A 12,927-nucleotide genomic window follows, 5' to 3' on the forward strand; every position below is an offset into this window, starting at 1 on the left:
TACCATTGCTTTCATTTGTTTGTCCTACGACAACCGGATGCTGCGTATGTTTGATGACGTAAGCCCCTGTCAGTGTTTCAGCACCCTTTTTCTTTACTATGCTTGCCTACCGTAACCAAACCTAACCTAACCTTATCGGAAATGGTTCGTAGGGATATCCGTGAATGGTTCGTGGGGCTATCGGTCAGCTACCGTGCATAATGGTTCGTGGGGCTATCCGTGAATGGTTCGTGGGGCTATCCGTGATTGGTTTGTAGGGCTATCCGTGTATGGTTCGTGGGGCTATCCGTCAGCCACCCGTGCATAATGTATTATTTCCACCGGTAACGGAACACGATAGTAGGTATTTTTCGGTGAAGAAGGTTGAAACACTGCATACCCACAACGTGAGTCAAGATGTGCCCGCCATATTGTGTGTTCCGGAAGCGAAGAAAGGAATAAAAAATAAAGCACTCACAATGTTAAAAATTGAACTATGTTCCGCAATACACAATTGGTAAGTACGAACCATGCGAAACACAAAATATGCGATTTTAATGTGTCTCCGATCTATGGCCGTATCCGGATTGGCAAGCGCTCCGTCCCGTTCTCTCCCGTTGCTCTCGCGTGCCGTCGAAGTCACGTCCAAGACGTCCGAATCTACATGTCCCCTTGTAGTACGGTTGTCACTTTTCCCGCCAGGTGTCAGCCCGAACTTCACCCACCGCGCTCTGGGGCGCAGGCGCATCGCACAGAAGCAGAAGGCAGACGCCAAACAAACATGACAATGATTTCCACCTAGTTACTACTCATATTAAAAATATAACACACTATTTCATCATTTACAATTTTTCTACATTCAGTATTATTGATAAAATGTTAAAGTATAACTGAGTTTTACATCGTCTAATCAGTAAATGTTGTCTGTACAAAGTGAAAGTTAGAATATGGCTGCCAAGCGCAGCGTCACAGCGAGTTCAAGCGTGCATCTGTCGCGCCTCTCTGCTCTTCCCTCAGACTCCACGTCTGCCGCGAATTCGGACAACGGAGATTGGCTGAATCCCCGGATGGAACGGTGCTCTAGGTGACATCTGCTGCCGATTCGGACGCGGCCACTGAAACTGGTACCAAAACTATGATTTAAGGGGAAATTGTGTGTATATTTCGAGATTTCCACAATGTCGGTAAATTTCGAAAATATCCCAACTTGGTCGGGAATCTTTCCCGTCCCGAAATTCGCCATTTAAAAATAAAATTCTGTCCCGATCAAAAATTTTTTGTCCCAACCCCTATGCGAACTCGTGTAGTCAAAATCACGCACGAATCTTCATGGTGAGAAACTTTTGAGCTTGACTGTAGATTTTACTACTATCAAGCGAATAAGTCTAATTTTGCTTGAAATATACTCTTTTGAAAAATTGCATAAAAAATGAATCCATGCAATGTAATGAATAATTTGAAAGTTGTGCTCTTGCATGGTCACTTATTGTCTGTAGGTATCCATACTCTAAGATAGAATACTGAACGAAAGTCGTCATATATGTGAACGCTATAATGCTGGTACCTAGATTTCAGATGATTAGCTATATGGCGCGGACATCCTTGTTGAGTGTATTACGTACTGTGTGATACGTACCACGTGACTCGATCCAGCCATTGGAAGAATTTGTCGTCATTTGTGGGTGCTGAATGTCTTCTCCATCGTGGACTAAGTTTGGACGTTCTTCAGATTCACGATGTAAGTACACGTGTTCAAAAAATGTGCAGCCGTTTTTTACATTAGAAGAAAGGAAGTATTTCCTAACTGGTCTCTACTTGTGCAGTTCAAAAGTCGACATATTTATATAGAACACTGTGGGCAATATATCATATTTTTTTCCCTCTACATTTTCAAGTAACTATGTTTGGGTTCACAGTTTTTATGTGCGTAGTGCCAAGTTACCAATACAATCGATTCGGTGAAGTAATAAATCGTGTGTGAAACGAAATAGAGGGGACAAAGACGAATAAAATTGATCATAATATTAGATACTACAAATAGAAGTAGACATAATCGAATTGCATGAGTTGATAATCTAGGCTAAGGTTGAATATTCTGATTTTGCCATGCACGTTTCCAAACATAAGCCTACGCGACTTCTGCAAAAATAGTTTTACGACGTAGATTCCGAACTCTGCTTAAGCAAAGAATCCCAAAAGAACTTCTAAGGTCAAAATTGAGTATCTCAGCAATGTAGAAATAAATGTACATTGCCAAAAATGCCGATGAGAATATAACTCATTCCGAAAGAGATCTGCTAACCACACGCTGGAATCTATGAATAGGTTATGTACATGCATGATGACAATCTTCTTATCATTTCTTGCAATACTAAATTCCATATTGCAGGGATAACTGTGAATCAACTTAAACACATGCGCTAGATGTCTAACTTTGAAAAGGTACAGCTGACATTAGTTGGCCATGCAGTACAAAGTTTTATGCCACAAAAATAGAAAAAGCATTTTGTATTCCCCAAGTGCAAGTTGAAAATTAACGTGCTTACCTTAGTGATGAGTTGTGGATATTTGAATCTAATTGGTGTACTATCATTACTAACCTTTTTTTTTGTCCCATGGAGAAAATTTAACAGCTGTCACTATTAGTGTAATTGGTTATGATGATTGTCTTAACACATTAAACACATCTCTTTGCATAACAGAAGAAACTAAGCTTTTTTCAGTGTACATGTAATGCAGATAGATGTGCATGTTATGTGCTGGAACATTTACTTGTTTGAAATATGTTTGTACAGAATTTGTGGATCAAATGATCTTGTACAGAATTTGTGGATCAAATGATCTTCGTTAATTTCATGGAAATTTGCTTGCTAAATGATTATATAATCTCAGGATTCCTACTAGTATATATTGGTTTCTACTTCCACACTTGAACATTTAATTTGCAAGGCTTGAAATAAAGTTTTTAGTGCAATATGTTGTGAATCACTAGTTGACAGGTGAAGGCAAACCTGTATGTACATTTTCTTATTTGCAGTTAAGAAAAGTATATGATATGTCGGAACATGTTTACAATACCAGTCCAGGCTCGGGTACCCTTTTCTACACCCTCGATTTTTCGCACATTTCACATATTATCGTTACGAAAATTAGTTCTTCATAACATACGATGTTTCTAAATAGCGCGGAAAGTAATTTTTTAAGATCTACGTGCTATAAAACTTACGTTTTTCAATATTTACATTCCTTATGTAACGTCGAAACGGTTTAGCAGCGATTTGATCATGGCGAATCTTGGATTCATGTCACAGGCGCAGGTCTGAATATTTTCTTCTTCTTCTTATGTTTGACTTCTGCAATGGGATAATTTGCATTTTTATTTTTATCATGGAACGACGGGGTAGGGCAATATTGTGTGGAAAAGGACAAAAAAGACGAGGGCAGCGACTTATTGCATACGACTGACTGCACTTAACGACTTTCAGTTTCAACTTCCACCTGCAATGCCTGGCCTTGGGGAAAAGAGGTAAGTTAACTTCTCAGCTTTACTTTCAGCATTAAATTTGGCTAATTTTTGTTTCTTCATGAGTCAATGCGACAAAAGTGAGAAATAGTGTTGGGGGCAGGTGACACCGGCTAATTTTTAATGCCTTGGTAAATGTGCGATAACGCCCGGAAACCTTTCACTCGTAGCCCCAAAAACCATCCACGGATAGCCCCACAAACCATTCACACAAGGTTAGGTTAGGCCTGTTAGGTTAGGTTCCATTAGCACTCAATTCACCCCTAAATTCATCGAAAAAAGAAGGCGCGGCGAACATAGTTAAAAATACGTCCGAACTATTGCAAACGACAAAATCGCCACTTCAAACGGCTGTAGAGTCGTAAATACTTCTTTCCGCGCTCCAGCGACGAGACACGATGAGGAATATCATTCAACATATTGTTGAACGGTATCCTCAGCGTGTGTAAATACGTTATCTTGTGGAACATCGTGCACATTTCTTTTCGGCAACTGTAGGCCGTTTTCTGAATGACTTGTGGGCTGGGATAATTTGCGACTTCTTATTTTTATCATGGAACGACGGGGTAGGGCAATATTCTGTGGAAAAGGACAAAAAAGACGAGGGCAGCGACTTATTGCATACGACTGACTGCACTTAACGACTTTCAGTTTCAACTTCCACCTGCAATGCCTGGCCTTGGGGAAAAGAGGTAAGTTAACTTCTCAGCTTTACTTTCAGCATTAAATTTGGCTAATTTTTGTTTCTTCATGAGTCAATGCGACAAAAGTGAGAAATAGTGTTGGGGGCAGGTGACACCGGCTAATTTTTAATGCCTTGGTAAATGTGCGATAACGCCCGGAAACCTTTCACTCGTAGCCCCAAAAACCATCCACGGATAGCCCCACAAACCATTCACACAAGGTTAGGTTAGGCCTGTTAGGTTAGGTTCCATTAGCACTCAATTCACCCCTAAATTCATCGAAAAAAGAAGGCGCGGCGAACATAGTTAAAAATACGTCCGAACTATTGCAAACGACAAAATCGCCACTTCAAACGGCTGTAGAGTCGTAAATACTTCTTTCCGCGCTCCAATGTTTTTTCATTCAGAAATAGGATCACATAACCTTCATAATGAAAGAAAAAAAGATTCAAAATTCGAGGGTGTAGAATAGGGTACCCGACCCCCAGTCCACTCTCCAATTTCTATGAAATTTCGCCTACTCGCTAATTGTGAACTCCTAATCACAAATCTGCATGTAATAATTGGCGGTCAAGTATGGAAAGCGAGAAAAAAACGAAATAAACTATGTTTGCTTAACGTAACGTAACCCTACCATAAGAACAATAGCTCCACAGAAAACTCAATTTTCCCAACATGAAGAAATCAACAGGCAAGACAAGATATAGTTCTCTTAGCTAAAATATTAATTTTTCTTTGTATTTATGTGAATGGAACCTAACCTCATAGGCATTCCTCATCTGATGTCAGAAAGATTGTTGTGCGTAAAGGCAGACCATTAACGAATTGCGAAAGAAATAGGGTTCGTAATTGCTGTGTATGGACAATCACCGTGGTAAATCGCAAGGTTATTTTACAAGTTCTACACGTAAATGTACAATCTTAACAAGTGACCGCCAAATATGAACTACAGATACGTCATCAGGACACCGAAATCTGTAAGTAGGCAAAATTTTATAGTAATTGGAGAGTGGTCCAGTATTGTAAACTCGTGCCGATATGTCAATCTATATGAGGAGGAATGATAATGTGTGTTCATTTCAGTTGGCCAACAAATGTAGGCTTATGCTTCATAGGGGAAAGTTGCCATTATGTTGTCAGTGATTTAACCCAGATGTACTAAGTGATGACTAGTTTCTTTGCTGTTGGGGAATTTGTGAATTTACGTAAGAAATTTAAAGTACATTTTTTTAAAAATAGGGATTCTTGCATAGTTGAAGGAAATGTTTGGAAATGGCAAAATTATCATGGCTGTTTGGCACTTTTTTGGTGGTGGTTGGGGGGGGGGGGGGTGTGTCTGTGGAAGTTCTATATGAATGTACGGTTTCATGTGGCATTTTTTTTTTGAGTGACCAGGTGGTGAAGCTAACTTTTGAGCTATTTTTGCCAGGTTTTAAATGCACATGTGCATGATCTACAACCTGACCTGCTCTGTTATATGGATGGATAATGGTTCTGATTGTTTTATATTTTCTCCTAGCACAAAGACTAATTATTGTAGAATTTTGGAAATCATTGTCACACGAAAATTTGAACCTTCCTTAAAGTAATGAGCACTGTTTGAACTCTAAAAAGTTATTTATGTTGAAAAAAAACAACATTAAAAATTACTTTACACACTTCTCATGGACAAGATATTCTCAGTCGACAAGCGACAGTAAATACCGTAAAAGCGTGGGAATGAATGTAGAAGTAAATGGGAACCTTAGTAGAATGCATTTAGGGACTTGATTTTAATGCTAAGGGAACCAAACTTAACCTGCCGAACCTAACCATGAAAGCATATATTGAACAAAACCTTAAGTAATCGCTAAAACTCTGCAGTATGTGTTAAGAAACGTACATCGAAATCGAACCACGTAAAAATTGCATTCGGAGCATGATGAAATTTCAATAAAAAAAGGAACTTGGGCCTATGGATGCATATGCATGCATTCTTCATTGTTGGTATGAAGGTTATTTTTGTACTGGTGACAAGTGCTTTTTTTTCTGCATACCATGGAGTTTGAAAAATACGGCAAGGTGTTCCAATATGGGCTGTTGCTGCCATTACGTGACATAGGTATGCTTTTGTTATTAGGTTAGGCAGTTCAGGTTTAGGGCTTTTAGCATTAAAATTCCTTCCATAAATACTTCCAATTCTGATTGTGTAATTTCTGGTCTTCAGCACCTGGTGAAAATTATTGTTTTTTTCCTCCTAGGAAATGGACTATACTGGGCCCAAATTATGATTGTGTAATTCTCTTATGGTTGTACACCTTCATTTTCTACATGAATAATTCTATACCTCTCTCTATATGCATGTACTAAGTAGTGTTACCAATTACTTGATGCATCTTTTGTACAGAACTTTTTTTCCATCTCTTGTTTATAATGGATGCATTAGGTGGATTAAGGGGGCTGTTTACCCACTGTATCCCCTCAAGAATTACGTCGAATTTTCTTTTGACAGTTTTTAATGTTTTACTTAATGTAAAAGTGGTACCAGCTTTAGGAAAGCACAAATGATGGAGATATTTGATCCCAAAGAATGGCCCACGTAAGTTGAAACCTGCAATTTCAGAGTATTTTCTCAATTTTTTTGTTAGTAAACACTGTCTCTTTGCACACTAAAATATTGAAAACACATCGAAAATAACTATCAGTACCTAACCTAACTACGTAAAATTATAGCTGCTGTTGTGGAAAGTTGTTTTGGGTGCTATATTCGCTTGCGTGAAGTAGATATTATATTGAATAGTGGAAATAAATAAATAATGTATCATTGACAAGGCTGTTCTACTGGACCCGAATATATGGCACAACTGTTTTTCTTTTTCACATGGTACAGATTCGATTGTTTTAGTAATTTACACACCTCATTCAATTAATTATCTTTCAAAGTAAGGGGGGAAATTTTAATTTTGAAGTTTATATTTTGAATCTTCTTGCTTAATCTTGCTTTTGGAATTTGAAAACTCATGGGCCCATTCATTTCTAGAGCTCATTTTTTCCTCTTTGGTAATGCTGCTGGAATACAAATGAAGTGATCCAAGTTTCTGTTCTTGATTATGAAAATAGGTTTTTTCTGTTCTGATTTGAAATGTATAACAGCTGATTGGTTCGACTCCCCAACCCACTCATGGTGGTATAATTATGATTTTGTTTCTGCATAGGTTGGCAAATTTTTTGCTGTGCTGATTAGTTTTATTTTTGCCATCCATTCAGGCCTCAGTACCTGGAGAATCCAGATATTAAAAAAGAATACTGCATTAGTGTATTGAAATTTGCAGGTTATAGATATAATATTTACGTTTGGCCAGTGAGAATAATTGATTATTGCATAAATTCATGTTTTGTTACCTTAATGAAGTTCATATAACTACTTGAAAGACAAATTTTTCAGAGTATCAATCTTTTTACCAAATTATAAGAGTGCATGTGTTACTTTCGTGGATGTGCTTGCATATGTTGGGATGCTTATTAACGCATTTGCGAAAAGTTCACTTTGACTTTCTACTTTTATTTTTTACGATTATAGACACCAGGGAATATTTTTTGGTTTACTTTAAACCCCTTGTCGGAGAATATCTTGAGAAAACTGTGTTTTTGCATCTCTGTTCCTCCCATTGCATGCACCTTCATCTTTCCTAGTATTCTTGTCATCCAAATAAAACTTATTTCAGGATGGATAATAGAGATACTTGCCAAATTTGGACCCCCATGGATTAATTACATGTTGCTACTGAGTTTACATGAATCCAGCTGGAGGAGATTTAAATGTTATGTATTTGGGGAAGAAGGTGGGGAGGAGCTGAAACCTCAGAATGTATGTCAATTGATGCAGGACTGAATTGGCCATGATTCATTCATTTTTTAAAAAAACTTAGTCTTCCTCGTACGTAATATTTTGTCTCGCTGATACATGGTGTTTAACTTCAAAACAGGAACACACATTTGATTTTTCGCAATTTAAGAAGAAACTTAAAAAGAATATAAAGCAGTAAGTAATTCAATGTGTGATTGCATTTAACATATACATACATTCATTCATTCATTCATTGTTTTCTGCCCAGGGGCAGGTCTTTCCTTGCAACCTCCATGCTGTTCGATCTTCAGCTCTTTGCTTTTAGCATTATAGGACCATTTATTTTGATGTCTTCAATCATTTGGTATTTTCTTCCCCAGATTTTCTTTCCATTGATCATCCCTTCAATAGCATCCCTTAGGATACAGTTTCTTATCCAGTGACCCAACCATTCTTATCACCCATCATTGATCTCTCTTCCCCAACTCTTTCTACCACTGTTTCATTTCTCACTTTTTCTGTCCATTTCACCCATTCCATTTGTCTCCATAGTTACATTTCTAGAGCTTCCAGTCACTTTTTCTAAAGTGCCCATGTTTCTGCATATTTTTGTACACCATCAGAATGCCATTGAATTATGTATTTGTATTTGTCCAATGTTTTGAGTAAAATATCTTTTTGAATGAGTTAACAAAATATGGGTTTCTATGTCATTTTGATGACCACGAATCATGGAATGAAATTAATACAATATGGATTTATGTAAAATAATCCTTTATTTTTGCATTGAAGTGTTTTTTTTTGTAAGCCAAAACATTTTGCTGACCTTATTGCTTCATGAATATTGATGTGTCCATTTCTAATTTCTAAATATAAAATACAATTTATAATATGAAATTCGTAGCTAGACAAACAGTGCTTAAAAAGCTGGTTATCTTCATATTTCGGTAGGCTTGTTAAATATATCTATGTAGTATAAACATATTCACATAACTAGAGTAGTTTTGCATGTTTTTTTTAAATAGAACTTAATAATATATGATTTTCAATGTTCGAATTTGTTATACGAACATACATGAAGCAAACAAGAAAAAAAACTGCTCTACCTTTTGAAAATCTAGTATTAAATTTTGTGTTCAGTAAAATATATTTGTATTCTGGCTTTCCAGTACATCATGTATAATTTGGTTAAATGGCCGCTAAACCTGGACACAAAGCAACTAGTGATGTATTTTGGGTGCTTGTTGAAGTGGTTCTCAACCTTTGTGAGGCAACAGCCCAGTAAATTTATTTCTTAAAAGTCAATGCCCTGATCCCAACTATTTTACTAATAAATACATTTCTGATCTTTAAAGTTTATATGTAAATTAATATGCACCCTCAATTAATGTTAATATATCAACTATGACATAATCATGGTTCAATTATATATAGACTTCCTGTCAAATATAAAATTAGATTTAAAAAGGTCTTCAACCCCTGATTGCAATGGACCTTTTGCGGCCGGCAGTTGTAAAATACTGGCACTAAATCTGGCCAGAAATTGCAAAAAAAAAAAAAAAAAAACTAAAGAAATCTGGACCAAACCTACAGTTTAAAATGAAATCCAAAGCACTCTGCCTCCACTGAGGATTGAATCGCTGACCCCTTCTTATTACAAGGCAACAGCATTTCTTTCTACTCCGGAGGTCCATTCATGATTATAAAAGGAATCTTCTACCAAAAAGACAGCCTTTTTCCAACAGCAGTACTTGCAATTTGTTCTCCCGTGATTTACAGCCTAAATTAAATCTTAATCTGTGATGAAGTAGCTAACAATCGTGTAAAGTATAGACAACATTCATACCGAAGCAACACATGGCAGCGGGGGTTGTCACATTGAATTGACAAGCAACATGGGCCCATTCAGTCCGTAAGCAAGCATCCACCATGAATGCACAAACAACACAGAGGTGACATGACAAGCGACAGTCTCCTTCAGTATAAAGCAGGACATTCACCGTGCATGCAACAACAGACTGAAGCGGCAGGATGCACGCCACTGCGAAAACAGTATAGTTTGAGCAACAAGCAATTGACATATTTAGCTTCATATCACACTTTGGTTCAAAAGGTTTGATTACTGAGAGTCTGTGCTTCCAAGTGACACATGTCACTTGTTGCTTCAGTCTGAAAGTTCCCCAAGAAAACGTTACAGGTCAAGCGACAAGCGACACTTGCAGCTTATGTTGCTTCGGTTCGAAAGGTTGCATATACTTCTAAGGGTTGTTTTCCAAGATTTGCATGTCACTTCCATCTCAAAGCTCTGCAGAACAGGTTACATACACACATTCATGCAATACGTATACTTCTGCATACATGTTGTGAACAGTAAAGATTTTTAATTGTACCGAAACATCTAATATTTTCTTATTAACATTTGTTATATTTTATGACATCAACATTGAAATTAAGATAAAAACGTGAAAGCTTGTTTTAAGTCCATTTCATGGCCAGATGTGCTCATCAGGACTGCAAGTTTAGTTTTAACCCTAGCTTGCCCATGTCGTACAAGAAACTTACATACCGGGAGCCCACACTTTTTTTATCACTAAAATTCAAGAAACCATTTTATTATTAAATCACTGCTTCCTTTGCTGATTATATATGTGCAGTTCCAATTATTGCACGTGTGTCACACACATTTTATCATTCACTAAAACTTACAAAATCCATTATAACTTTTTATTAATGCTTTAGTGTTTGTAAAATTGCAGTTTTTTATTAAATATAATAATTACCATCATTACCAACCAATTGTCCACTGTCAATGGCATGAGTGTTTCGAATGAGGTGCATTCAGAGATGGTGCCTCATATGTCCACCAAGTGCATTTTGCCTCCTAATTAAATTTGTTTTTATGAACAAAAGTAATAGAGAAATACTGGGAACATCGTAGGGAACAATAATTTATTTTCAACAGTTGAAAAATCTGAAAAATAGAGGTGGTGGGTCTGCAAGCCACCCACCCCACCACATCCTCAGTTAGCTAAGATTAAAATTGTATCTGAACCATTACGCAATATGTGTCCACTGGAATTGGCCAATATCTGCCTCTTGGCTGCTACATCATGTAATTTTTTGACTAGTTGTAAAATGTCATTACAAACGTTAGTTGCAATTGGTAAAACTCCAAAAAAGCCAAATTTAATTTTAATTTAATTTAATTTTTTTTGCTTTTTAGCAACTCTACTTTTTAGTCTGGTTACAGAGGGTCAAGAGTGCCCAAAATGTAGCAATTGTTCAGTCCAAACATTGATCATATGTATTTGTGATTTCCTATTTTGTTCAGAATTAGGGGCTGCAGATGTTATAATAAGACCCCAAGTCCACCATCTATCCTGAATTAATTTGAGTGATTGTAAAAGTAAGTACGTTATATGAAACATTCAAATGATTGCGACGGTTTCGATGTGGGAATATAATATAGTTCTTTTCAAATGTTTTGGGTACTCGTATATGCCATTAATTTTATATAAGCATTTATTTTTACTTCTGTGAGATGTTAGTTTATACTTTGTAGGGAGGAACAATGTGATAATTGGTGTTTTAGTACCAGACCAGAGTTCCAAGATTCAGTGAGTAATGCATAGGGTCTCTAATGATGGCATAGGGGTAATGCTATCACCTTGTAATGGAGTCCCAGGTTTCATCCTCAGTGGAAGCACACCACTTTAAAATATAGGTCCAGACAAATTATCTGAACATAAAGTGGGCTTATCAAGTTTTGACTTGTGACTTGGAATTATGCATAATACTTACTGTTACACTTAATGTTCTATTTGGTTTATCGTATATTGCCAATTTGTGATTAACTATCAGAAGTTAATCTTATGCTGCCCAAGCATCTCGAACGAGATACCCAAATGTAACCCTCACTGTCCCAAGCATCTCGATCGAGATGCTGTGTCAAGGTCGTAGTTTTTACGTTATAACTTTTCTATTTTTGGCTACAATTTCGATTTTATTTTTTTATATTGTTCCTAACACATGTATTTAACAGAAATGTTTTTTTGCATTCTTTTTTGTCTTCATGAAAATGGAGGGGAAAAGGCGGGAAAAGGTACTTCTCTTTTGCGGCTCTTTTCAACTTCAAATTTTTGCCGATAAAGGAAGACGGGCTTTGTTGTTCTAAAGCAATGCTTTTCACTCCCCTCTGTTAACTGCATAAGGAAACTTGTTTATCAGTATCTGATGTCAAAATGAAAGTTTTCCGTGAGGGTGCTGCAGGGGGTGCGGGGTGGGGGAGGGGAAGACTGGTAGTTGAATCTGCATTGTGTGAATGGAATTTCAAAGCAGGCTGAAGGAAACCTGCATTGTCTAAAAATAGAATTTCAAGCAGCTGCAAGAATCACCGCTCATTTTTCACTGCATTCTAGCTTTTCGTCTGTGAATGTTGTGCGTAGGTGTCGTTTTGTGCCCAAGTGCAAGGACATTTTTTGGGTGAAGTGACAATTTTTAAAAATTTTTGGGGGTTTTCTCCCTTCCCCCTCCATATATACGCCAAATTTGCATAAATTTTGCATTTTGTGAATTTTGAGGGGATTTCCCCTTTTTCCCCTCCATATGTACACCGAATGTGCATAAATTATATATCGTCTGAATCTGTGATTCATTCTGCGTACAACAGTATATCTTTCATATCTCTAGGGCATTTAGTTTCTGAGCTCTGGTCATTTCAAGGTACCGCTGCATTTTGAAGCTTGAATCAGTGGCGTGCCCACCATTCCTTTTGGTGGTACAACTCAAGTTACGTTGGTCATACAACAATGATGCAAATATTTTTCTGTTTCTTACATTCCAGCGATAATTTCTATGTGTATTTTGAACTTTTGATATCCTTTTTTTCAGGGGGCAGGGGAGAAACCCCATTTTTA

General features: G+C 37.1%; 1 protein-coding gene across 2 annotated transcripts in view; it reads left to right on the plus strand.

Annotated features, from left to right (window-relative positions):
* The first annotated feature begins 1,602 nt into the window (after nt 1-1,602).
* Nucleotides 1,603-12,927, plus strand: part of LOC145984011 (uncharacterized) — a 122,197-nt gene continuing 110,872 nt past the window's right edge. For both annotated transcript variants that reach the window (XR_014441274.1, XM_083117317.1), the window contains exon 1: nt 1,603-1,717. Coding sequence is in view for 1 of the 2 variants with exons in the window: in XM_083117317.1 (XP_082973443.1) it covers nt 1,669-1,717 (49 nt within the window). In the remaining variant the exon portion in view is untranslated. The remainder of the gene's footprint in view (nt 1,718-12,927) is intronic.

The sequence above is a fragment of the Lepisma saccharinum genome, chromosome 2 (assembly GCF_977018435.1).
Source record: "Lepisma saccharinum chromosome 2, izLepSacc3.1, whole genome shotgun sequence".
NCBI classification, from domain to species: Eukaryota; Metazoa; Arthropoda; class Insecta; order Zygentoma; family Lepismatidae; genus Lepisma; species Lepisma saccharinum.